The sequence below is a fragment of the Cyprinus carpio genome, chromosome A18 (genome assembly GCF_018340385.1).
Source record: "Cyprinus carpio isolate SPL01 chromosome A18, ASM1834038v1, whole genome shotgun sequence".
Taxonomy (NCBI): Eukaryota; Metazoa; Chordata; class Actinopteri; order Cypriniformes; family Cyprinidae; genus Cyprinus; species Cyprinus carpio.
The window spans coordinates 22904587-22932534 of record NC_056589.1 but is presented as its reverse complement, the minus strand read 5'-3'; the positions used below and the strand labels follow the sequence as shown (position 1 = coordinate 22932534).

General features: G+C 35.4%; 1 protein-coding gene across 6 annotated transcripts in view; it reads right to left on the bottom strand.

The window, feature by feature from the left end:
- LOC109109209 (SLIT-ROBO Rho GTPase-activating protein 1-like) overlaps nucleotides 1-27948 on the bottom strand; it is a 93959-nt gene that overhangs the window by 14362 nt on the left and 51649 nt on the right. For 3 of the 6 annotated variants that reach the window (XM_042775492.1, XM_042775494.1, XM_042775491.1), the window contains exons 6-18: nucleotides 24544-24672; nucleotides 21754-21975; nucleotides 19547-19648; nucleotides 13365-13562; nucleotides 12855-12939; nucleotides 12195-12222; nucleotides 10818-10920; nucleotides 8296-8356; nucleotides 7499-7576; nucleotides 7107-7241; nucleotides 4668-4773; nucleotides 4281-4505; nucleotides 768-847 (exon numbers count right to left, since the gene is read on the bottom strand). In XM_042775492.1, coding sequence (XP_042631426.1) covers nucleotides 768-847; nucleotides 4281-4505; nucleotides 4668-4773; nucleotides 7107-7241; nucleotides 7499-7576; nucleotides 8296-8356; nucleotides 10818-10920; nucleotides 12195-12222; nucleotides 12855-12939; nucleotides 13365-13562; nucleotides 19547-19648; nucleotides 21754-21975; nucleotides 24544-24672 — 1552 coding nt within the window. Of the gene's footprint in view, nucleotides 1-767; nucleotides 848-4280; nucleotides 4506-4667; nucleotides 4774-7106; nucleotides 7242-7498; nucleotides 7577-8295; nucleotides 8357-9753; nucleotides 9788-10817; nucleotides 10921-12194; nucleotides 12223-12854; nucleotides 12940-13364; nucleotides 13563-19546; nucleotides 19649-21753; nucleotides 21976-24543; nucleotides 24673-27948 lie in introns of those variants that run through there. The other 3 variants (XM_042775495.1, XM_042775493.1, XR_006162494.1) reach the window with 2 other exon arrangements.

Genomic DNA, 27948 nt, shown 5'->3' with positions numbered 1-27948 from the left:
GACAGGAAATGTGTCTATTTTCAGTGGGGCAACATAAAGGTCAGCAGCAACATTTTCCTTTCGGTTCTTTTGAAAGACTGTACAGAAGACAAAAACAAACCACTCGATTGAGTTTAGTTTTCAGTCTGACACTTGCAGTTTATTTCTCCGATTACACATTGGAATTGGTTCATGTATCATCAACGGGCCAAGCATCTGGTTTTAGTTTTGTTTGTGACAGTGAGCCTTGGGAACTTCTAGAGAAGTTTTATTCCATAATAAAACTACATGCAACAACAAAAATAACTAAATTGTGAGCCAGACTGGTGAGAACACCACTTGTATTTTTAATGCAAACTGCCCTATAGCAATGACAGACTGGTCTATATTGCCCTGTAGCACTGGAAAGCATTTACCAGACTTGATTCAAACCCTCTTCCTTTGTTTACGGATGTCTCTCCCTTCCCAAAGGATTAGAAAACAAAAGTTCTCTGCTCTTTAACGATCACTTCATTTAGAGCTGTCAAAGTGATTACCCAAGTCAGGGCAAACATGAATTAACCCTTGACTGGCAGTGTCAGAAAACGTTGTATGAAGTAAAATAAATCCAGAGGCTCACTGGCCGAAGCCAATCTGAGCCAATGGGAAGAATGACTGGACTGGAAAAGATGACTTAACCTTGTCCCTATGACCTCAGAGTGCTTTCTTAATGTATAACCTACATACACTGGCATGGGTTGTCATACTGTACATACCACTACAGGGTGTGGTAAATTAAATAAACTTACCATCCTCACTGGTGTGGGTCTCCGCTCCTCTATCCTGATCAACCTCCTCAAGAGCTCCATGTTCACTGTATGGACTCTCACTGCAGAAGAAAAGAAGAAATAAATCAAGACAAGTGGTTATTTTTGCCAAATAATAGGTTTATAGGAACTATAACCAAATATTTAAGGACTGAATAATAAAAGTCAGATAATTAAATGTTTCTGATGAGCTTAAAAACCTTTTGTTCTAAAGTCATGTGCTTAATGTTTGAAATTAATTTTGTATATACACAAATTGTCAAGTCTGTCTATGTATAAATCGCTATAAAACATTAAAAAGGTCAAGTAAAAAAATTGTTTAACATTTATTAGTCACTACATAATTTGGACCAAACTTTTGACTGGTTTTGTGCATCCTAAGATACAAATATACTACTGTTTTGGGGTTACGTTTGGGGTCAGAAAGATTTTTTTTTTTTTTAAGAAATAAATACTTATATTCAGTTAGGACCCATTAAATTGATCCAAATTTATAATGTTACAGAAGACTTCTATTTCAAATAAATGCTGTTCTCTTGAACATTCTATTCACCAAAGAATCCTGAAAAAAAATGTATTGTGGTTTCCAAAAAAATATTAAGCAGCTCAGCTGTTTCCATGATTGATATTTATCATTCCTGAGCACCAAATGAGTACATCAGAATGATTTCTGAAAGATCACGTGACACGGAAGACTGAAGTAATTACTGGTGAAAATTCAGCTTTGCCAACACAGGAATAAATGATATATCAAAATAGAAAACAGCTACCTTAAATTGTAATAATATTTCAAAATATTACTGTTTTTACTGTATTTTTAATCAAATAAATGCCACCTTTGTGAGCTTTAGAGAATTCTTAATGACTTCAAACTTTTAAATGGAAATGTATTTTTGTATGTAAATGCTTAAACAGGGCAACAAAGAGTTAAGTCACAGCCAGAGTGAAACTCAGAATCAAGCAAAAAGTACAGAGGCTGTCATTAGTATTCAGGAGGAGTCGGGCAGGGTGATTGGGATTCTGTCAGTGGCACAGTGTGGTTACTGAGACTGGCACTAATGCCCTTTACATCCATGCAGATCCATACACAGTAAAGCCATTTCAAACAGAGCACTGCCACTCCTGCATGCCACACTACCAAAGGGGAAAATATGAGAACCGGCTGCGGGTGGATGTAATATCTGAAATGCTGAAGTATAGATGCTTGCCGTGGTAGGTGTTTTGCTTCAGTTTGGGGGAGTTAGGCCGCTCTCTTTGAGACAACAAAATCACTAGCCAACATATACACACAGCTGTGGAGCTGGCGGAAAATGTCTCTTTCCTCTTCTCATCCATGCGAATTTTGGGGAGAAATGAACGTTGGTTTGGCTGACGATCTTTCCTTACCTTAATGGCAGCAATTATCATGATGGTTTCAGTCTGTCTCACCTAGTTGAAGATCTCCAAACCCTTTCAGCCTCTAAAAAATGTCCCACCTTAACTAAAGAGCTTACTATCGGCACCTTATCTTTCCACATAGTTACCCACACCAAATCCAAACACCATCACTCCTTAGATCCAGATACACATACCTGTGAAAATCAGTGCGTTTGAAAAAAAAAACTAACTTTGGCCTAGGGCCCGGTATATCCTCACAAAGAGAGAATGAGAAATACAAGGCCATTTTTATATCACAAATTTCAGCCAATTTATATTTTGTAGGAAAATAACCATCACAGCTATTACACTGAGTTTCTTTGAAGGGATAAATCACCCAGAAATTAAAAAGTTGAATATTTTTTTGGTAACACACTGTCCATTCAATGAAAGTCAATGGGGTCCAAAACAACAATGGCCCTTGTTGACTTTCACTGTGTGAAAGGAAAAAAAACTTTTTTTGTGGTCCACAGAAAGTCATACGGGTTTGGAAATTTAAATAAAGCTGAAATAAAATAAAAGTTATATATAAATATTATATGGAAAAAACTTGTCTGTTGCCAAGGCAAAATTTCCCATTTTAATTTTTTTAAGTTCAGGTTGGAGCACTAAAATTACTAAAACTAATTTAAATAAAATTAAAGCAAAAAGAAATATAAAACTAAAATTAATAAAAACAAAGCACATTACAAAATTACTTAAACATAAAATGAAAATTAAAAATATAAAAAAAGCTAATTCAAGACATAAATAAATAAAAAAAAAAACAGTATAAATCAAAGCTGCAAGCAGCATTGAAAGGGCCCTTGCACCCGGAGCCACTTCCACCTGATGGCCTTAGAAAAACAGTGAATGGTGGGCAATATGCATTTAAAGTGGTAAGTATAAGAGGAATATGTCAAAGTCATTTATATGTTCCAAACTTCCTGCTGCCAGCTGGTGGTGCTATGCCTATAACTGAATATTTGCATGTAGATGTTGTCAGACCAGGACTTTTATCAAACATGTGAAGTTTGGTGCAGATCCGACATTGAATGTTTAAGTTAGTGTAAAACAAATCATTTCCTGTTGCCAGTAGGTATGTAGCACTATGAATATAACTGGTCTTTAACGAAAACCCAAGATTCTAAATCTGATTAAATCTCTAGGACTTTGTTGAATTACAATGCCTGACACAAAAATGACACAAAATTTGAAAAAAAGTGATGAGACGTGTAGCCAAGTGTGGTGTCCCATACTTGGAATTGGTGCTCTACATTTAACCCATCCAAGTGCACACACACACACAACGGTGAGTAGTAAACTCACACACACCCAGAGCAGAGACAATTCAAAATAACTGACTTCCTGTTGGGTTTTGGATTTTGCTCCAAGAGTAGGTACTGGTGAGTTACACGTGTCTACCGAATTTTATACATGTATTTGAAATGTAGCTCGAGGGGTACTTTGTTTAAAGTGTATAGGCATTGTCAAGCCATTTTGCCACACCCGCTTCTGAAACATATATCAGATTCAAATTTTTGGCACTTCTGGTTTTCGAGTTTTCAAGCATGTTTAGGCCCTAAAAAATGCTATTCATTTTAATAATATTAATAATAACAATAGTAAACAGATGACTTTTAATAATAAAATGACACTGGATTGTGAGTAAATGATGACAGAATTTCAGTTTCTGGATGACTATCTCTATAAATTATGCATTTTTGACCTGTATTACTTTTATTACAGATATTTTATGAGGATTTATGCTCATAGATCAGATGATCTTCAAAACAAAGAGGTCCCACAGTACAAACTGTACTGACAAAATAAGTGACTCACTATAGCACTGACTAATCATTTCTTTTATTTCACTCGAGTCATGCCATGGATGTCCGGATACCATCACTAATCCTCAAAAATACAATAAAGTCTAAAACTTTAACAAGCTCAAACACTGTCTGGATATTCATCTCTCAGGCTGCACAAACCACGAACATCTATCTTATAAACACTTCCTTCATCTACCTAAATGCAATTGCCCAGACAGTTATCAATAAATAATTTAAACCAACATCACCATCTCATCTCAGCACTCACCAATAGTCTCCGCCTGCCATACACTTCTCGTACATGGGGCCGTCAAGCTCCTTCGCATCAGGAAAGATGGTCTCGTGATGGATGATGATGGTTTTGATGACCTCATTGACATGGGCCTGGCAGGAGACCTGGTCCTGAGTTTCTGGAGTGGGCATGAGGGTGGGGCCAAAGCAGATGGCCAGATTATAGGGGTCCATCATATTTTCATCACTGTACTGGGACAAGCTGCAAGAAAAACAAGCAAGCTATTAGGACATTTGACCACCAGCAAAAAAGCAAGAACATTCTTGTATATTTTCATTTGAAGAACTGTTAATTTAAGCATTTATGGAAAAAGCATTTTCATAAGGACATTCATCTGTGTGTTTGTGAGACATTCGGACTTACTGGTTGAGGAAGGCGAACAGATACCGCATGACCACAAGGACTGATCTGGGTACAGTTAGAAGAATCTTTCGTATATACAGCGCTCTCTCATACAGATTGTCTATTCCTACAAGAAAAAGAGAGAGAAAGGGTAAAAAAAGAAGAGAGTGATCAAGTAAAAATCAAAGAGCAAAAAAAAAAAAAAAAAAAAAAAACTGCCACATCACTGCAGCTCTATTCATGGAGTTACAAGGCTGAGCTCATTATGTGGGGTGAAAAAATAAAAAGTTAAACTCACCACCATTCAAACCTTGTCATGTTGCAAATGCATGCCTCCAATATCCAACTCTCAATGGAAAACACATGACTTCTTTTTGAACTTGTTGCAGTGTTGTTATTGTTAACTAAATTAAAAAACGTTGCAGTGTTGTTATTGTTGTGTGGCCCTCACCCTAAAACTAAAACTATCAACTGGGGAGCTGAAAAAATTGTGTGAAGCTGAAACTAAATAAAATATAACTCACTATTAGCATGGAAGTAGCGCTTAGGCTGTGTTTAGAAGCTAAAAACAATGCACACACTATTTTTTTAAAATATAAAGTGCATACTGCACAGTACACTACTAGCTCATTCCAAATTTAGCTTCAGATTAACAACTACATCTTGACCTCATCGGATAATTTAGCTTCAGATTAACAACTACATCTTGACCTCATCGGATGGGTTGGCTACAAAACAGTATAAGAAAAAAAAAAAAACTATGTGAAATCCATTAAAATCTTCTACAGTGAAAACTGAAGTCTATATATATCTGCCGGGGACAGAAAAACTCATTCAAAGTCGTGTGTGTAATGTTAACAGCAGGGAATCCCCATTCGTCACACTATATTCAAAAAAAACTATTACAGCATATACAAATACTATGATGGCTTTGAGAGTCATAAAACATACACAAACAAAACCCTGCAGCTTGTGACGATACACTGATATGTATTTACATTTACATTTATGCATTTAGCAGATGCTTTTATCCACCCAAAAAATGAGACTTGATACAGCTTATCCCCAGCATTGTAGGCTATACATTTTTTTTATCAGTATGTGTGTTCCCTGGGAATTGAACCCACAACATTTTGCGCTGCTAACGCAATGCTCTACCACTGAGCCACAGGAACCATTTGTAAAGTATAAGGATATGTAAAGACATGAAACTAACGGTCTGTACAAGAAACGGTCAGCGCATGACGCGTCTTCTTCTTCTTGCTTTAAGGCAGATTGCAGACTTATAAGTGCATTACCGCCACCTATCTCTCAAATGGACCATTGACACTCTATCTACAATCTCAGTAGTGTAGATGGTCCATTTGAGAGATAGGTGTCGGTAATGCACTAATAAGTCTGCAGTCTGCCTAAAAACAAGACGACGACGCATCATGCGCCGGCTGTTGAGAACCCGCTTAGGACAGTTCGGACATTGCGGTGAATCAGAGGGAAAAAAACGATATAAATACTGTTCAGTTTCTTGCACAGACCGATCGTTTCGTGTCTTTACACATCAATGTATCGTCACAAGTGGCAGGGTTTAATTTGGGTTTGTTTGTGAATGGTTTTTTGACTCTCAAAGCCATGATTCCCATCCACTTCCATTATATTACTGACAGACTGCAACGTTTCGAGTTAAAAATCTTTGTTTGTGTTCTACTGAAGCAACAAAGTCACCTACATCTTGGATGCCCTGGGGCTAAGCAGACAAACATCAAATTTTCATTTTTGGGTGAACTATCCCTTTAAATTTGTCAGAAGCTTCAGGGTAAACTATGCCAGTACTTCAACTACTATGATAGTTTTAATTAGTTTTTGAGTTAATATATATATGTATATAAAATAATACATAATATTAATTCTATATAATTTATATTTGTATATTTTTATTTAATAAAATTTATTTATATAATATATAATTTAAATACATTATTACATACAGTCATTATGTCCATAACTCATTTACTGTATGTCCATATTTTTATTAGAAATGTTAAATCATACTCATATTGTTATTTGATTAAAGGACAAACCTCTCACACTGCATTCATTCATTCAGTGCAGTGTAGCGTCATCTATGATCATGATAAAGCACGCTTTCTGAGCTCTTTCAAACTCACACAAAGTTGCATTCATGCCAGTTGAAGGACCAGCTGAAGCCTTAATGTGTCATGCGGCGGTGGAACACACACTGTGCTGTAATGGAGTGTGCATAAGACTGTTAGCGATAGCCTGAGGTGCTGGACGTCTTGTCATGTAGTGAAGAAAGTCACTGTCCCACTGTTGGGGGCAAATGACTGAGATCTCTTTGTGTGAGAGCGCACGATAACAGTTCAAAGCACTGTTAATTCACACTGAGAATCAATGACAGATTTACAGCTGCAGGTCAATAGAAAGCAAAAAAAATGAGGCACTTACTGACACAAGAGATGAGATCATTGAATCTTTCCTTTGGAATCAGAGGGTTCTCCAAACCTCGAAAGTAGAGTTTCAAAACGCCCGCAACAGAGTTTATATCATGGTTATTCTCTTCGTCTGTCAGGGGATCGTTACCTAAGAGACATATTATATTTAATATATTATGCACACAAAAAAAGAACCTAAATATCAGCATTTGCTGAAAACACAACTTCTTCCCGGTAGATGTTTTTCCAAGAAAGGAAGTCTCCTTAAATTATGTGAATTTAGGTTTGTGGCTCATATGACCCATTGAAGACATAAGAGATTCATTATTATTCAGCTGCGGCAGCGCTTTCAGAGCTGTCATAAACCTGAACTCTGTTACCACATTTACAAAGACACACACACACCTCTTTCAAAAGAGTTCTTGATATCATTGACTTCAACTTGAGATCCAGATACGCGGAATATTCCTTGATGTTGGAGGCCTAAACAAATAGAGAGAAAAACTGTGAAATAAGCTTATATAAGACATCTTCCAGTGTCCATTTAAATCCGGTGGATATAAAAGCTGGTCCATAGTAACCACATTCAAATCCCAACCTCAAAAGCTAAGCCCTGTGCTTTCGAAAAGTTCCCTTTTTCTAATTAAAGATAATGAATGAAGGAGAGAGACTGCAATCAACTTCTACAAAAACATCCGTCAGTCCGGATTAGCTTTTAATGGAAAGCTTGGCTGAGGGTCAGAAAAGATTAATTAAAAACATCTCTATAGTTCCAGTAAGACGGCCACACACAGACAACTTTCAGAGCTTACAACAGGTACACAGGCTCTACAACCGCATACACAGTTTATATAGCCAAGACCTCTTTGGACTGAACATCCTCTGATGCTGACAGGAAAGCACATCATTTAAAAACACTAAACTTGAAATAGATCTAAAACAAGTCTGTGCATGGCCTACACTGGGATGGGACAGATTCGGAAGGGGAATGCAAAAACATGACCTACCCAGACTCTAAATTTGTCCCAAACCTAACTTATGACAGGGCAGGTAGCAACTGGATTAGACGATTTTAAAGACAATAGCATAGCTTTAAACTTCGTATTCATGATTTTTGGGTGTTTTAATAACAACAGTGGGCCATTCTAAAGAACTATAGGTATTTTATGGTTTGAGTTGCAAGGTTATTGCAATAAACTTACCATACAGGTTGATGAATCGAATACAGCTCTCAACAACTCTTGGTATTGCTTGTCCAGAATCAAAACAAGACAAACACTGGCATCAAATCAGGATGTGGGCTAAACAATCAGTCTAGCTCTAAATCAACTGAAAATATATTCCCACACATCATGTTTCATTCATGTCGGAGATGAGAAGATAATCCTTCTTGAGCCTTACAGACCCTTTTTAAAGTGCACACCTAAGATTCTGTGCCTTATCCTGTCTCAGACAGGAAATGAAATGACAACTTAGATCTGCGTGCTAACATGGTTTCTGAACATGAATGGAGCCAGTGCCACCGGTGGAAAAACTGAAATGCTTTAGTGAATCCAGCTATGTGATCGTGGCGTCCGGGTTGCCTGTTAGAGTTGTTTGTTCAGTTTTTGGCAGAGCTCTATCTTACAAGTTTTTAAAAATACTGTTATCTGCTTTTAACCCAGGGAATGTACCAAGTCCGAACACTGTGAGAGTGCCAGGAACAGAGGCAGACCTCACAGGCACCACATTTCCCAGCTTTTATCAGTGCAATATGGTGAATACAAAATGCACTGCCACGAACATGTTTAATTATTGATACTGACACAAAATCATAAATCATAATCAAAACAAGGCTGGAATAGACAAGGAATGCTGGAAAACTAACTCTGCACTATTGTGCAGCACTTTTACTTCATGTTTAATTTATTTTGTTTAATTTATATCAAAAAGATTCAAATAATCCAATAATCAGTCATAATGTTTTTTTTTCTTTAAATTAACCATTCCATCCTTATTTTTCACAAATTTTAAGATTAATATTAATATTTAATAGAATCTTAATTCTATGAATTACCTTCTGGCCCGAGTTGAGCACTATACAATTCTAGTGTGAAAATATTAGTATTATTCGTTGTAAAAAGTTATTTAATTTGTGGGAAATTCTCTCCATTAAATTCAATAATTCATAATTGTGTGCATTAGGGTCACTGAAGCCAAAAAGGATGAACTCTTGTCAAGCACGTCTAGTCATCCAAAAGTCTGATACTTTTCTGTTTTGCATCCAAAAGTCTGAGACCACTTGTGAAAAGGCTTCTATATTTATATATATACATACTGATCATTTGTAAGGAAAAAATTTCAAATTATAACTAAACTATGTCACCTACACAAAAAATTCAAATAAAGAAAAAAAAAATAAAAAATCAAATTATAACTATTCTTTGTTTCCATCTATATCTTTGTTATCCTATATATTAAATTATAACTATTCTTTGTTTCCTTGTTTCTGGTTTTAAATCGAAATCCCAAGAATCTGTGTGGTTTCAGACATTCAGACACCACTGTACATGGTTCACAACTCCTTAGGATTAAGCAAAGATGACTGGAAGTTGAACTACTGGAAGCTTAGACAGACATGCAGCAATGAGCTAATCAGGACAAGCCGACTGTTTCTGTACCTGGTGCCTTGTGTGTGAGTTCCGTCGTCCACGACTATGAACAGATGAATGACAGGACAGAGAGCCAGAGAGTGAGAGAGCAGAAAAACAGAGAGAAAGAGGCGATCCCCAGGTTATTTGGTCCCAGCACTACAAGCCACCAGCAACAGCCTACAAAATCATTATTAGTCTTCCAATGACACTATTAGCTCCAGCCTCACAGAGAGAAAAAGAGGGGGCGTGCTGACACAAATTTTGCATCTAAAGTTAAGTAATAGGTTTTGAAAAAGATTAGTTCGCCAAAAATCTGTCACCTTTTACTCTCCCTTATGTCGTTCCAAACTTTTTTGACTTGCTTTTTTCCATGGAACACCCAAAAATAAACAAATAAGTCACTCTTTTCCTTAATCAACTAAAGTTAATATAGTTAGATGGTGATGAACTCCACCAAAAAGCACCATAAAAGTGGTCAACATGACATGTGCTATTTATTTCAAGATTTCTGAAGTCGTACAACAGTTTGATGTGCACAACAGATGGAAATGTAATTCATTATATGCTAAAAATCAAAGCTTTAAGTCAATGATGTCAAACAGCATTAATTCTCATGTCTCATCATAACTCATCATGTGTGATTTGCCAAGTTTAAACTAAAATTTCACTCTGTTTCACACAAAGCCATTAAATCGACTTACAAGTCACTTTTTACAACACCTGTCTTCAGTATTCACTTTCATTGTATGGAAAAGAGCTGAGTGACCTTTCTAGAACATTCTGTTGCGTTCCACAGAAGAGAAAAATTCCAGTTCGGAACAACACGAGTCAGAGATTTTTATATTTTTAGGTGTACTATCCATTTCATGCTGCCCTGAGGCATCTGTGTGAATGTTGATGGGTGAAGCTCACTTTATCTCCATCATCTCGCTTTATGTGTACACACACCCACACACACCTCCATTTCTGCTCTGTTTAAAACCTTCCCCAGCCATAATGATCAGTCAAGTAGAAGCAAGTAGCCGTGGATCATTATGGCTTCAAGCGGCGGTATTTAGTGCAGGTAGTACGGCACCCAAAGCTCTAAGTACCTTAACAAATGACTCCAAATTGCCATTAAACAGCTTAACGTTAAATACAGAGCGTGGCCTGGGCCTCTGTGTGCCAAACGGTTTAGGAGGAAGACTGGGAGGCCTATAAAGAGATGTTTATACTTTTAATCTTGAATCTGTTGTAAGCTTTAGCAAATACAGTACAGTGTATCGAACAATTCTGTTTGAGAAACAAAATTAAGTTGTGGACATGATTTCAGGTTATTTGGGGTAAGCGGTAAGCTCCCATTGTGCCTGGTTCACTAATGTCATGTTCATAAACTTCACTTCCACCGCACATCAAAGGCCATGGAAATGGCAAGTCTGCTGGGAACAGCAGGAGGTGGGAGTGCTAGAGATGTCCAAACACGAAATCTTTTGGCTTGGACTTGGGATATTTCAGAATGCAGTCAGCTCCCTCTTCAGTGTCTACAGGAATACAGTAAACTTGCCCCTTACTCAAGAGGAGAGCTTTTTCACATGCTTTTAAACTGTGCCCTGTAAGAATTCTGGGAGAGGTTGAATATAAAAAGCACTATTAGTGCAAAGCATTGTGTTGAATTAAGCAGTCTCAAGCATTTGGTCTATTGTTCAGACCTTATCACTATGCGCTAGAGTTAGCATGTATAGTGTATCTATAAACACAGGACAATAAAAAGAACTATAGATAGAAAGACTGAAAAAAAAGATTTATATAATGATATAAAGATAGACAGTTAGAACTGTAGAATAACAGATAGAACCATACAATGACAGTATGATAAGCAGAATGATTGAATGACAGACCAACAGAATGAATAGACTTATAGAGAGATGGATAGAACTACAAACAGAACAACAGATACATAGATAGAACAACTGACAGAATGATAAACAGAATGACAGACAGAGATAGAATGACTAATAAAACAACAAACGATAGAAAGACTGAACATCAGAATAATGACCTGAACGATAGACCAACAGATAGAATGAAAACAGAACTGACAGAGAGAAAGACAGAACTACTAATAGACAGAACAACAGACAGACTGATGGATAGGATGACAGACAAAATGGCAGATAGAACAATAGAACTAAAGTTAGAACAAACAAAAGAAAGAATGACAGAAAGAAAGAATGATGGATAGAATGACAGAACGACAACAGAACAACAGAATGAAAAATAGAAAAGCAGATGGACAGATAGTATGTCAGAACAACTGATAGATAAAACCATATATCAGCAGACAGACTGATAGATAGAATGACAGACAGAATGCGCAGTAGGATGGATAGAGAGAAATTTTAACATAACCTAATATTACATCTGACGCTTTATGTGCTGACGACGATACCAAACAAGACAAACTGAATAGGGCAGAGAACATTTTTTACCTTGTAGTCGCATACTCAGGCCGGTAACCTGTGTGAGAAACAGATTGAGGGAGAGAGAGAGAGAGAGAGAGAGAGAGAGAGTAAGAGAGAATGTGAGAACACAGTTCTTCAGAGGCCCAGGGGAGGCTTTCGTTTATGCTCAGTAAAGCACATGCAGCCAGCCATCTGTCTTGAACTGGACATCCACACATACACCTTTAGGACATTGGTACATTTTGAAGAGAAATTCTACGTTTGAATTACAGGTACCCATTTAGCTATAAAAATATTCCATCAAAGTGTCAATATGCAGCAACAGACACAGTTGATTTTAGACATGCGAGCATGATTTGTTGATTCCACCCACACAGTGTTCACTTAGCGGCCCCTGACAGCAGAGTCTGCAGTGTTCACAACACAAAACTGAAACGCCTCGGGCTTCAAAACATGACGAGGCAACATGATAAGCAGATTTATACATGATGCAGGAATTATAATCCTCCATACTATCACATTTAATTAATATGAGGTTAATATGAGGTTGCATCACCCACATGAGCAGCTTCCTGCTGGTTTCTACTGGCCAAGAGGATTATGATCCAAATGAAATAAATTATCTCTATCATTGTGTGTTTTCAGTTCAAAGGGCTGACCCTATGAACAAAGAAATGCAAACCATACCATCCCCGAGGGTCCTCTTCAGTAGATCATGCTTTGCCTGAAGCTTAGTGATGAGATTGCTGCCCTCCAGATACTCGCGGAACTTCTGTGAAGAGACATGATTGAGACCAACCTGAGACCAAAAATATTTGACAGCAGATCTATCTATCTAGTACTTGATAACATGCCTATGAAAAACATTTAATTAAAGTGATTTATTTAATTCAAATAAAAAAATATAAAATTAAATTAAAATATGCAAATTAAAAATTTTTTTTTTTTTTGGAAGACTTTCTTATATTGCACAGTGAAACTTGATTATATAAAAATTATATATATGAAAATTAATTTCTTTAATAATAATAAATAAGTAAATTAAAATCTCAAAAACAACCAGTCTTGGCAAATATTTCTTAAAATGCACCAGTTTAAAGATTAAACTTTTTTAACATGCCTATGGAAAATGTTTATTTAAATAAAGTGACCGATTGATTTGAAAATACTAGTAAATCTTAATGAAGCAAAATTTACCATAAAATAGAACTGCTCTGTCTCCTGTTGGTTGGCACGTCTCTTGGCGATGCTCGGCTTGCTGAGGTAGGTTTCCGACACGGTGGACTTGACCGATTCAGTGGAGCGGCTGTGATGGAAACTTTCGGACACATCATAGTCCTCAATGGTCACCATGTCCTGGATAGTAGTGAGAGTGGCCTCTGAGGTCTTCTTGATCTGAAACAGGACAACATTTTTAGTAGGAAAGTCACAGTCATGTAGAAGACACTAGCAACAAAGAGTCATTTTTATAATTTGTTACAGAATTAGAGGCACAATCTAGCAAAAATGCTAGAAAAACACATAAAGCACCAAATAATAGACTGGGAGGGGGAAAAAAAATCCCTGAGTCTGACAGTCCCTGCTTGACATGCGCTCTGTGACTAATAGCAGGCCTTGAGCAAGACACCAGACCAAAGAAATCAATTTATAGCAAGGGGAGCGGAAGATGGCCCAAGGGACCATCATTCATTTGATGGTTTGAGGATTTATTTCTGTATCTTTCCAGTGTCAGACATGCAACATTATCATACAGTTCTAAATATCTGGAACTGTACCCTTATATCCCAGACTGACAAAGTGATCGCAAACTGCAAAGTGAATTGTAAACCAGTGACAGGTTTTAATGAATAAAATAAACAATATAAAGCCACTTTTTGTAATGTGCATTCAATGCTTTAAGTAGCATTTCTCGGCAAATATTGATAAATACTGTTATAATTTGATTATTTAATTAGCACATCATGTAAATGAACCCAATTAAAATATTTAATTAACTAACAGCACTAATAAAAACATAATAAATTAACCACATGAAATAGTGAAAAGGAGAAGGCAAGGAGATGAAAAAATAAAATAGGAAAGCTAAAAAGAAAAAAATATTTTGAAAACTGGAAATAAGGAAAGAAAAGCAATAAATTATAATAAAACATTGTGTGTGTGTGTGTATGTGTGTGTGTACCGTATATACACATGCATAAAAAATTAAATTAAAATTGATTTAATATATTTTTTTTAATATATATTAATATCATTAAAACAATTATTTAACCACATGAAACTGTGAAAATGAGAATGAGAAAGCTGGTGCAATAACTCTGTGGAAATGAATAAATAAATACAATACAATACAAGTGAATTAAATAATTTAGAGAGAGTTTAATATATATTACTAAAAATAATTCAATGATCTAATCATTTAACCATATTAAATGGCAAAAGGGAGAAAGCAAGAGTTCAAAAAAAAATAAATAAGATGGGGAACAGATTGCAGAGCTGGTGCAGTCACTCAGTGGATGCATTCGTTCACCTGCTGAAAGTGGCTGCACAGTATGGAAGAATAAATTTCTCTCATGCTGACATGCTCTCTTTCACACGTGTACTCACACACACAGTTCTGAATGTAAGCAGAGCTTTTTCTGTTTGCACAAACACTGCAATCTTCTTGCAGCACACACAATAAGATACATATAGACCACTATAGACAATGCCACACAGCCACAGTGTGTATCACCACACGATATCACGCAGCATAAAACTACAGCAGTTTCATCACACAGTGAGCTCATCTCTCATTATCAATTTCAGGCTGAATCATCCTTCACATCAATAGTGGATGACATACAAGTCAATGGAAACCAGCACTCACACCTAAAACAGTATGGATCCATGTCACTGTTCCACTTGTGATTCACCAACCTACTGTGGCGACTGAAACACTGCGAGATGATCACAGGTTTAAACCCACCTCCTGACGTTAAACAGTCTGTGGTCTGGTTTTGGTGAGGGCCTTTATGGATGATATGCCACACCTGTCTTGTAGGATGTGGTTAACTGAGGAAGTCAACCTCAGCTGGGCAATAACAAAGGCACACAGGTTACAAAGAGGTAAACTGAGTGCAGGGGGAAGGGAAGAGCTCAGTTTCAAGGACATGAAAGCAGTCCAGATGAAATGATGTGGAAAATAAGTGGGATTTTTTAGAAGTATCTTTAACACTGCTTGAAAAGCCTGGGCTCTTCAGCTTTTTTTTTTTTTAAACCGCGTGAGATTAAAGACATGAATGCTAAATATAAACTAGACTTCAGACAATAAAAGAAAAAAAAACTCAGCTGAGCCCTACTTACTAAGTGTATATTTTAAAATAGTATGTAGTGTGCATTACTTATAAAATAATCTATATATCCATCCATCTATTTATATGTGCTGAAAAATTGGGGAAAAGCTTACCAATCCCTCATGTGTACATGTAAATAAAAAATATATAAAAATAAATAAATAAATACAGGTCAGGGTTATCTTAGATAACTAAAACCAGAAAAAAAAAATCATTACTTGGAATAAATTCAAATTTAACTGAAATAATAAATATATAGTATATTATTTCAGTTAAATTTATATATATATATATTATTTTTTATTAATCCCCAAGTTATTTCATCTCTCAAGTACTATAATAACAAAAAAAAACAAAAAAAAAAACAAACAAACATAAAAATTAAAAAAAAAAAAGCAAATTGACTAAAGCTTTAGTTAACAAAAACTATAAGAGTATATCAATGATACTAAAGTAACACTAATACAGTTTTGACTTTTCAAACGCATTATAAGATTCTTAACAGATCATTAGATGATATATTTGCAATAATTAGATGTTGTATATGCAGATCATTAGACATTATATATGCAATAAGCTTTGTTTTTATTTGATATTTGCCTTTTTATTACTTTATTCATAGTGAAATTCTAAAAATCAGACAGCTAATGATAGAGAGAACAGTGGCAGGTGAGACTGGAAAATTTCATAAGCCGGATTCAAACCAGCTACATAATACCTGCCAGACCACGTCTTATGACAGAAATGTGATGCAACTTTGAAATACTTATATATTTGCAAATATATTCACAATCTGATATGCATTTTATAACATAATGAAAAAGATACTTATATAGAAAGATGCAGCATTATGTATTATAAGTGTTACTAAATCATTTATCGGTTGGAAATGCCAACTTAATGTTTGATCTGTAAGAATGATGTACAAGATCTAAAAAGAAATTACATAGGATATTTCCCAATATCTCTCCTATTTGTGATAAATGTAAAAGAGAGGATGCTGATTTGGCTCATAGTTTTATTTTCTGTCATAAAATACAGGGATTCTGGTGTGAGCTATTTAAAGTGCTTTCAGATATTCTTAATGTGAACTTGGCTCCAGACCCTGTGCTCATTATATTAGGGCATTCTAATTATATATGTTCATTGAACAGTGCTCAACAGAAATTCCTTACATACTGTTTGATAACAGCCAAGAAATTGTTACTATTGTTTTGGAAAAAGGTTTTAATCCTCCCGCAATCAAACTATGGCTTGAGGAACTGATATCTACTCTGCACTTGGAACGAACCAGATATCTTTTAAAAGGCAACATTAAACAATTTCACAAGATTTGGGACCCTTTCTTCTGTTACCTGAAAAGTAATTATATTCCTTAACTCAATGTATTGTAACTTAAAAGTTATTTTGAATGTCACTGTATTGTATATTAACAGGCTTGGGATGGGGTGTTAAAATTTTTTTTTTTTTTGTGCATATAAGAAAATTAATCCTGGGTCATGTGATTATTGTAAGGTTTTTCTGATAATTGAATAAAAAATTTATTTGACAAAAAGAATGATGTACAAGATACTCGGGGTAACAAGATGGCACTGAACAAAGATGATGTTCTGTCATATCTGTAGCACTGCAGCAATCACCATTAGCACAAACAGAAGGGCCCCATAATCAGTACAAAGGCAGCAGAGTGGGCCGCAATCAGATGATTAGTGCTTCACGCAGCAGCAGGAGCAGGACACAGATCTCCCAGCGTTTGATGTGCCTCTCAGAGGTTTATCTCCTGCAAAACAAACACACACTTCCTACGGAGAACTACACAGTGCCTTAGTGGGGTTTTAGTGTCTGATGTGAGCAGAATATCCATTGGAGAAGGCAAGAAGGGCAGCAGAGAAAGATAAAGGGAGTAGGACAGAAAGTCAGAGATAAAACTTTCAATCCTCCTCTGAGAACTCCAATCTCACCCTAATCTCTACAGCGAACACTATTTACATTATTCAATTATGAACTTGAGAAGAAGAATGGAAAAATGAAGAGCTGACAGCTGGATAATTGCTGAAGAAAAATGAAAGGATGAAACAGGAAGCTTGAATTGACAGATATATTCTTCCTTTGTGTCCGACAAAGGTGTGTTTGAGAACGAAGCAAAGCTGAGTGGTTTACTGCGGTTATCCTATAATAATGTATTCATCGAATCCTTTCTTTTGTCATCTGATGCAGTGAAGGTTTTAGGAAACAGCCGCACAAAAACTCAACACTATGTCCGTTATCCTGTCCTGACCTTGGGTCTGATGTCAAAATATGCTTTAAGCCATCTGGATCAACCAGGAAGTGTCTTGACCTCACATCCTTCCACTTCCTTTCAACCTGGTCAGTGGTCCTGTCACTATAAACATCTGTCATATAGCACATGTAAAATACTAATGACAGAACAATATACAATCAGACAGATATTTAGGACTGATAACAGTGTAGTTTGGTCAATTAAAATGGCTGTTCTATATAGTTTCAGGTCAAAACATGAGCAAAAGATGTCTTTTTCTGCTTGATGTTTTGTTGTCAAAAAAGGACAATGTTTGCAATTTTTAAAATATTTTCAATATTCTACAATACTCAAAAAAACATCAATAAAACACAAAAAAAAAAAAACAAAAAAGTACAAAAAAAACTAAAAAAAAAAATTTCTAACAAACAAAAAAAACAAAAAAGCATCATAAAAAAATATGTGAATATTTTTTATATTTATTTGAACAATGTTCAGAACATTAAATAAATTCATTAATAGAACACCGAAAACAAATGAAAATTAAAAAAAAAAAATCCTTTTACTATAATGCAAAAAAAATATATTATTTAATAAAATTCTCTCTTTGTAGTTGAAGTCTGCCATGTATTCAAACAGCATTCAGGCTCTCCACATCCTTACAATAATTTTTATATTTTGTTAAATATTGCATGAGCCTCTTTTTTTTTTTTTTACAATCTGATACAATATGCAATATTTCAGTTAACTTGCCATTTTTCCAGAACCATTTAGCTTCCACGACAACACTGACAGTGGGCTGAGCAATCGTTCTTTACAGCAGATGATTTATCAGCTCCTTGTTGGAAAAGTCTATCAAGGACTATAGCTTCACAACAAAACCACTTCCTGAGGCAACAAAATTCACACAGGACTGACCATTTCTAATGCTGCATCAAATATTGTATATAGATCTGACTAACAAGGTATGTTAAATCTGTGAAGGTCAGGAACAACAATTGCACACACTGGACAAATTCAGTGCCAAACTGCGATTTTGTCTTTCAAAACTGAGAAAAAGATTAATGGCAGAGAAATAACAGGAAGGAGATAAGAGAAGAAGAGGGCAGATGTAAGACACTCATTCATCTAATATGGACACGATAAAGCCAAAAAGTGTTTCCAGACTCCTCCATCTTCCTGACCGATTGGTTTTTCAGCATTCTACTTAAGGCCTGATTCTAATGTTGCAGCCTTGAAGAAGTCAAAGTTAATAAAATGTGAAAAAGACAGACACAGTCTGCAGGAAGAAAAGGGAGACGGTGTCACTGAGAGAAGCTTCTCTGTGCGTCACTCAGGTTATCTGGAGGACAGTGAAAACTGCAGGGAGGGGAAAAAAACGATTTCTTGTAAGTCCTCCCAAAGCCTCATTTACGATCAGCTCCTGCCAACTCAATTAAGCAAACACATTGCAAAGCTGCCTCGCTCTGCAACAGGAAGATACGCCATGCGCGCTCCTGGACTTAGCTAACTTATTAACAAGATTTTCAAATTCAGTTATGCAGTTCATCCTCAGCTGAAATGAACACAATCACTTCAGCACTGGTGATCGTCCGATGCAAATGTTATTTAGCAGCCGCTTTATAATCCAAAGTGAATTTCTGGGAGTGCCTTTTGTGGCAATGGCACAAAAGTGGTGGTTTTGGTGAGGGATTTGATTAAAACTGATTGCAAATACTATTTTGAACTATTTTAAATGTACCTTCCATTGCTCCTGACCAATTCTGGTGGTGCTCGGGTCACCTTACCTCTTCGTTCTCGATCTTTAGGGTGGCCAGACGGGATTGAAGCTGCTGGAACCTCAGGAGGAGTTCTCCCTGCACTGGAGGCTGGGCCGTGATCTGACACACCTGAAAACAAACAGACTTTCAATTATAACACAGAAAGATGACAGCTGCCATTAGCCTACATTTGGTCTTTAGGGCTGGGTGGTAAATAATATATTAATCGAGATTGTGATTAAATGTATGTTAAATTTATGCTATCAGCCTAAGTTTCATCTACTACACAAATACACACACGTGACGCTCCTGAGTCTGCGGTCTCAATACGTGAGGACAGTCTACATGATCTCCAGAGCTGCTCTGAGAGTCACTTCAGCAGCTTTGCATAGTTTAATTTAAGAAAAACTACAGTCAAATACACACTGAAACTCAGAGATCATCACGAAAAACCGCCAAAATAAAAGTTTGGTTTAAAGTGAACTAATTATGACAGAAATATATTACTGTATACTAAAATGCTTTACTTTCCCATCCATGTTTTAATTTGATCTTATTTGACAAACAAAAAAAAAAAAGCAATGTTTTGTTACATTTTTATTTGATTACATTTTAAAAGACTAATTATTCAGGTTTTATTAATTAAATTCGTCACACATCTTTTTTGATGATAAATTTGTATTAAATCATTAGCAGAATTTATGAAAAAAAACAAAAACAAATTTAATTGGCTTCTAAATTCTATACTAAATGTGAAGAAACAAGTTATGTTCGCGTTCATTCTCAAGGTCTAACAAACATATGGAAAGCATTTCCTTCTCATTTATTTGTAACAATGTTTTTCACCTTATCGCCCAGCTCTACAAGAAAGCAAGATGATAGCCACAATCAAGGCCCGTTTACAACAAAGAATGTTAACTATAACCACCAACTTTGTTTCATCTATTTCAAGCTCTTTGAAGCAGGATGGATTCTGATTGGCTGTCAATGTTTTCATCGTTCATCAGTTGGGAAAAAACACTTTGAAAGTGATTCCAATGATATTGTTCCACTGTGCCGTTATCGTTACTGTTGTTGACTCTGCTATTCTTTTAAATTTAGAATGGTTTTTAAAACTACATCTTTATTGCTATCATTATAGTTATCATCCTTGTTGTGAACGGGCCTTTAGAGAACCTGCTCTAATAGAACAGAGCTCCCTAGAGGAGGAATCTCATATTCAAACAAATAACCAACACCTGGCACAATCATTATAACCGACTCTTATAAAGCAAAACCCCAGTTGGTTTCATTGACCAAGAGAGTACAGGCGTGACTGCAAAGCAACAGGTTGTAAACCATGCTCAGACATTATATCAGTGACAAAATGGCCAATTAAGGACGATAAATCCAATAAACACTCTCTCAAAACTGCTTTAGGGCGAGAAATCCAATATGATTTGCTCTCAACACTCTGTGCTAACACTGCCAGCTGAGACACAATTAAAGAAGGATATGAAGCAATCCTGACCACATATAATTCAGAATTTCATTACGACGCTTTTCTCCACTCTGTATCCTGTATGATCTCATATGCTTCAACACAGCTTTAGACAAGATTAGCATGAGGTTAATGGATGGGCTGGTCGATGTGCCATGGGAGTTCAAAAGTATTGGTTCAGTAAAATTTTCTTTTAAAGAGATTAATACCTTATGCAGCAAGGATGCATAAATTTAACTAAAACATTTATAATTTTAAGAAGATTTCGATTTCTATTTAGCAATGAATTTGAGGAATTTTGTAGTACAATTTGGTTTGTCCCACTTTAAAGCATTCAATCCAATGTGAAAAAACAAATCTGTAAAATAAAATCAACATTAAAAAAAAAAAAAAACAAAGAAATTTAAGTTGATTCTTTCTTAATCCCCAAGACAAACTTTAGCTATTTCGATTATTTTCTTACTTTTGTCTGAATAATCAACCAATAATAAAAAAACTTGATTTTATAGAAATACTTCTACTACTTTTACTACTACAAGACATACATTTATAGAAATTACAACACAAGCAGTTTAAGAAAACATGCAAAAAACTACAAAATAACAGACAGTCAAGAAAATAAACCTTATCTCAGTTTACATGGTGTTAAGATGGAACTTAACCAAACACTGGGCGACAATGTGGCTGCTACTGTGTTGTATATATACAGTATGTACGTGGTGTGAGGCTTTGTAAGGCTTTGTTTAAATCTGACCTCATCTCCCATATGTGGCTGGAACTCAAATTTGACGGGGGGGCAGAAGGCAGTAGGGTACATTTCCATGAAGCGCTGGCGGTCACTACGTGGGTCCAAACTGTCCACTGCGTTCTCAATGATGTCCAGACCCTCGTGACGAGATGTTTCCAGGTTATATTCGGCCGAGAGGTAGGTCCGCAAAGCTCGGTTCAGAGAGGAATGATATCCCAGATCACAACACTACACAAGAAAAAAGAGAGGCCAAGAGAAGAGAAACATTACCTATTAAAGCCCAGAAAAAAATATAAATAATAGGCAAAGAATCATTCTAAGTAATATATGCTGCATTCAAATTATAAAACGGATGGTGTGTCTTACTTCCCCAAAAAGTGAGGAAGCTTTTAAGCACTAGTGCAACAAAAAGAAGAGCAAAGAACGCACATTAGGAGTGTAACTGGATGCTTTATCTATTTTTAATAATTCCCACGCTGCCACAAATATTGATGGATAATGTATTTTAGTTGCGCGAGACTATCAACTCATAAATTAGGTAAATAAGCAGAAGTTTCTAGCAAGCTGTAATCAATTTTTCATCAATAGTACACAAAATCTACACAAAATACTACATTGAACGGTAATTTCAGTTGTTTTGAAATCAGCATAAAAAGTTATTTAACTGACACCGATATTGTAAAGTGGTAAAATTTAAAAAGACTGTACACTATCAACTCATAAATTATGCAAATATGTAGCGTTTTATGGCAAATTGCATCCCAATTTGTCCTTAACAGTATACAAAATCTATACAAAAGTCATTTTTAATTGTGAAACATAATTTAAAGTTAACTGTTACATTTTAAATAAATTGTAGCAAAATTTAAAGCGACAGGACACCTATTAAACAGACAGTTCCTGTGAAGTAAAGTGACAGATCTTGAATAGACTCAAACCTACAGCCTATCGGTTACCAGTCAAGCTCTGTAACCACAAGGCCACTTTCAGTAAACGTCAGGTCTTACTCACAGCTGACATTCCAAACACATTACCACCAATAGCACAGTATGACTTACTGGTCTATCAGCAACTGTGGCTTTGGGAATATTTGTGACCCTGTGTCTGACCGTTCTTACATGACCTCATACTGAGTGTGCACTGGTGGTCTGTGTGCTGTCTTTATAAGGCTTTGGATTCTGACTTGTGCTAAACAGCCAGTTCTCCCCCTAGTTGTTCAAGGCTAAGTGTAGACTTGTAGGAATTTCATAATTTGATTTTGACTCTGATACTGGAGTCATGGGGAACTGAAATGCAAAAAGATGTCCTGATAATAAATATGAGGGGTGTCCTTGGGGAGGTTATTTAAGTTCTGACGGTGTGTGTCACTGGAAGATCTGCCAGATCTCGACTCCCAAAGCGTCTGCAAACTTCCAAAGTCCATTTTATTTAATCATCACGATGGCCTGCTCTGTCTGTCAGACTGCTGATTGCTTTAAGAGTTTGAATGCCTTTTTTTATGGAAATGGTGTGGTTCTTGTGCCAGAAACCAAATTGAGAGCCAAGTGATGACACAGACATTTTTATAAACCCTGGTTTGGGGTTTTCGGAGCTTGACTTGCATGCCAAATTAAAATAAAATAAATAACTAAAATAATGAAAAATAAAATATAAAATAAAACGAAATGTGAAAAAGGTACATTGTAACATACATTAGTTGACCTAAAAAAAGACTCTCAGACAGCCTGATTCACAGAAAACTGGGTTTTAGGGCTGGGTGCCACTTCCTCGCCATTAATGCTAAAAAAAAAAAAAAAAATGCTGGAGGACATACAGTACCTTAATACAAAATTCTAATATATATATATATATATAATATATATAATATTATATATATATATATATATATATATATATATATATATATATATATGTTTTTTTTCTATTATTAGTATTATTATTATTAAAAAATTCACCAAGAAATGAAATGTTGTATATTTGAAACAAAGAAAACTAACAATGTGAAATGAATGAGAAATATTTAAATATTTTCAACTATATCTAGTAGAACTATTTATTTCATCTCAAATAATGATAAAGAATAAGATCTTCAGGTTTTACACAAACTTGTGGAGTGTTGCTGTCATTAAAACAAAAGAGGGATAATCCAAATATTATTAAAACATTTAATTAATGTAAATGATCCCCTCGAATTGAATTAATAATTTTGTATTACACTAGAAATAATAATGCAAAATAAAAGCTTTTTCATTTAGTCACACACTTTTGGAAAAGGCCTCTGGTTTCTCCACCTACATTTAAACCACAATTATTTTCTTCGCTTATTCTCTACAAGGATCATTTTTTACCACCTCATTTTTCACAGACGATATGTTTAGCTCCTTTTGTTAAGCATTTGACAATCAGGTCTTCATAAAACCTCTTTAAATAACAGGTTTGTGTGGTAATTTGGAGATATGGAAATGAATGAATTTTAACCACAGTGTATTTTTTAAAACATCTCATACCTGTCAGACACACCTGCATTTGAAGTCTCAAGAGCTTAAATTTGAATGCAACATTGACAGAAATCTCACTGAGGAGTCTATGCATTTCCTCAGATCAAAGCAGGTGTAGACAAAGATGCATATTCAACCAAGAAACCGATGAAAACGGCAGCAGTCTTTGTCATATTTAGCTGTCCCAGCAGACCTGAGAGGTCAGTTTGAAACTATTTATAACTGTCCTACTTGTCACACAGAGTTTCTTCATCTGTGGAAGAATCCCTGAACCTCCTTTTCATTCCCCAGTACTTACATCTATTAAATCAGACAAGTCGTGAATGTAATACTTGAAGATTGAAGCATTAGTGGCTTCGAGCGTCAGCAGGTATTCGTTCCGAGCTTTGATCGACTTCAGCTTGTTCTCAGAGTACTTGGCCTGCCTCTGATGAGAGAGAAAGAGTGGAGAAACAAAACAGACAGAAATTTGAGAAATTTGCTGAAACATAAAAACATGCAAGGGTGCTTTTATCTCTGCATGCATTCTGTTCTTTCAAGATTTGTGAAGAGACAGAGAATAAATGCTTGCAAAAATAAACCAACGAAGATATACAAGCATATAAACTGCAAAGACATTTATGGATCTTATATGGTACATCTATGTGGTTACAAAAAAAATCTTAAAGAATAAGTATTGCTCATTTCCTGTATCAGCAAGAATATTACTAACATTCAGACACACTTAGTCGTTTAACTCAACTGACTGACCATCAGACAGTGACTCACGCTAACTTCCATACTTTAACCATCCCACAATTTCTTTTCCAGGAAGCATCCATGGAAAAAACAATCCCCCAGTTGTTAAATCATTTGTCACGGGTTTTAACAGAAAACAGATATACTAAGAGCATAAAAAAATTGCCATTCCTGTGAAAGCAGGAGGATTTTATTTTAAATACTGTGAACTTATTTATGATAATTATATCTGTATATACATATATACAGTATATATATATATATATATATATATATATATATATATATATATATATATATATATATATATATATACATAGTACAGTAGGTAGACATCCAAAACGTCACTTCTACCGCCGCTCGTACCGCCGCCGCGGCGTCTGCAAAGTGCATTTGCAGCTTTTGACCGCTGAGTGGCGCTTTAATCACAAGTTTTCAAACAAGCGCATCAAAGCACATTTTCGCAAATAGACGTCAGTTTTGCCTCACTGATGTGTTACATTTGACAGCTGCAGTCAGGGAAAATGAAAGAAAAACACTATAGTTAAAAATATTTAATATTCACAGATGAAAGTTTGGTAATTATGAAGTTATGTGCATTTCTTAGAACGAATTCAAGCAGGATAAATGTCAAGCCTGTGCCTGAGCCTGTGCTTATATTTTCTCTAAGCTACACAGTATTACACCATATTTTAGATTTGACACATTTAATAGGTGTTCAGTATTATTTATATAATATGAATTATGTGTTATATTATTCAAAAGAAATTGTGGTTTACTTTGCATCAGAGCATTAAAAGTGGTAGCCTATTTTAGTGAGCTAGGCTACATGGATTTATATGCAAAATGTCAATGTTCTCATATATTAGGCCTATATTTTAATTTATATTTTAAAATTCCTTTAATAAAACAACATGCATTTTTGTTATTTGTTAACTGTCCTTTATTTTGACAGACAACTTTTGGCAAAATATATTTGTCTGTAAGAAATTGTTGCTTGTTTTATAAATTATTTTCTTTTAGTAAAACGTGAGGCACTGTATAATTTCGTTCCCATTATTTAGGCCTGATTAAAACAAGAAACGAATAAATTAAAGCTGCACGATTTAGCTAAAATCATTGAAATTCTAAAGTAAAAAAAAAAAAATAAAACGTCCTCACGATTAAACTCAAGTTCTCTCATTATAATCACCAAACTGCAAATGATGAAAAAAAAAAAAAAAGAGCTTCATTAATAGACAACTTCAGTGATTTTAAAGGGAGCCGCCGTTACTTGCTTACATAGAATTTAAGTAAAAAAAAAAAATTGCAGCCGCATTTAAATGCAGGTGTGTAAAAAAATGTTTAAAAAAATGTTTTTAATTAACTTAAAATTGTGGTGTCTCACATACATGAGAAATATATCTACAGAAAGCTCGAAATGTCTTTTAAACGAATCAATTCAGAACGAAAGCATTGTGTAATCTGTGAAGGTTGTATGTCTCTTTAAAGGCGCGTTCATGTGGAGAGAGGCAGCACTGTGAATTTCATCTTGCATCCGACAAGAAAACATTTGTTTATTAATAAATAATTAAAATGTCTCCTTTTTTTTTTTTACAATTATTGGGCTACTTCTGCCTGTGCTTTGGGGCAAACTTAATGCATGTGCTTGAGCGCGAAATATATTAAGGCTCATTATGGATTATATATGTAAATGTAATATAAACCTGCGATTAGTTGAATAATGACAAATGAACGACTAGTAACTAGAAAAATCTTACATGGGAGGCAGACCTATTAAATAGCCTCTAGACATCTCTGTTAAAGTTTTTAAAGCATTTTATACGCGTTTGCATAAATTCTTCTTTCAGAACGGTCTGTAATGGAGAGATGCCTTAACACTGATTTTTCCTCTGAAACACAAAAACGAAAATTGAAATAAAATTGATTTTTTTTTTTTTGAGAATGGCCAACCCCTTCTCTGCAGATATTGTTGCTTCTGGTTTGTGCATTGTAAATAGGCTAAAAAGTTTAAAAAAAAAAAAATAATAATAATTAATTAATAATAATAGTAATGTCTCCAAAAAGTTTTTTTTGTCATGTCTGTAAAGCATGTGTATTCCCATATCTAAAAAAGCCTATAAAACATCATAGACGGATCATACTCATGTCTGGACTGGTCTGGATGTCGTTTGCGAATTTATTTATTTATTTTATTGAGTTAAGGCAACTTCCTCTGAAGTTATAATAACTAATAAACTATATTGCTATACATTAGTCAACATTTAAAGTGGATCAAAACCTTTCTTCAAAGTTGCCCTAAAACCAAAATGACGAGTCCTATCTAAACCTGTTCTGCAAGTTTGATAACTTCATAAGACACTGTCCATATGAAAGACCAAGAGATTCACACCTTTATCTCGACCCCCACAAGCTATACATAACTACCCCAACCCCCTCCAGCTGAACTGAATTCGGTCTGTTTTTTGGCTGTGAGGAACGGTGTGTTCTCATGTTACTGTGTTGAAACATGCCTGCACTCACAGCAGCCTTACTCTTTTTATTCATTATTTTCCCGCAGCCCATATTATTGTTTTCACAAGACCATAATAATAACAAATTATCAATTGATAATTAATCATTATTTTACGAAAATCATTGTTATTTGTGAACGTAGCGTTTGCGGAAGGCTTTAAGACCAAGCGGAGTCCTCCATCAGCTGCTCCCGCTTCACAGCGCGCGTGACTCACGCTAACTGAGCCCAGCTTCAAAGTCCGCAAGTTTTTGATTTAACTAAATCAGTTTGAGCGAATACAACTTACTGATCATGAGCCCAACATTTAGCAAGACAGAAAAACATTCAGTCTACTTGAAGGAAGATGTATTTCATTGTAAGTTAATGCTGTTAATTAAATAGAGAGTTAAAGAGAGAGAGATTGTTGGCTATTCCTAAACTTGGAGCTCATTATTGAAGTACAAATCCAAA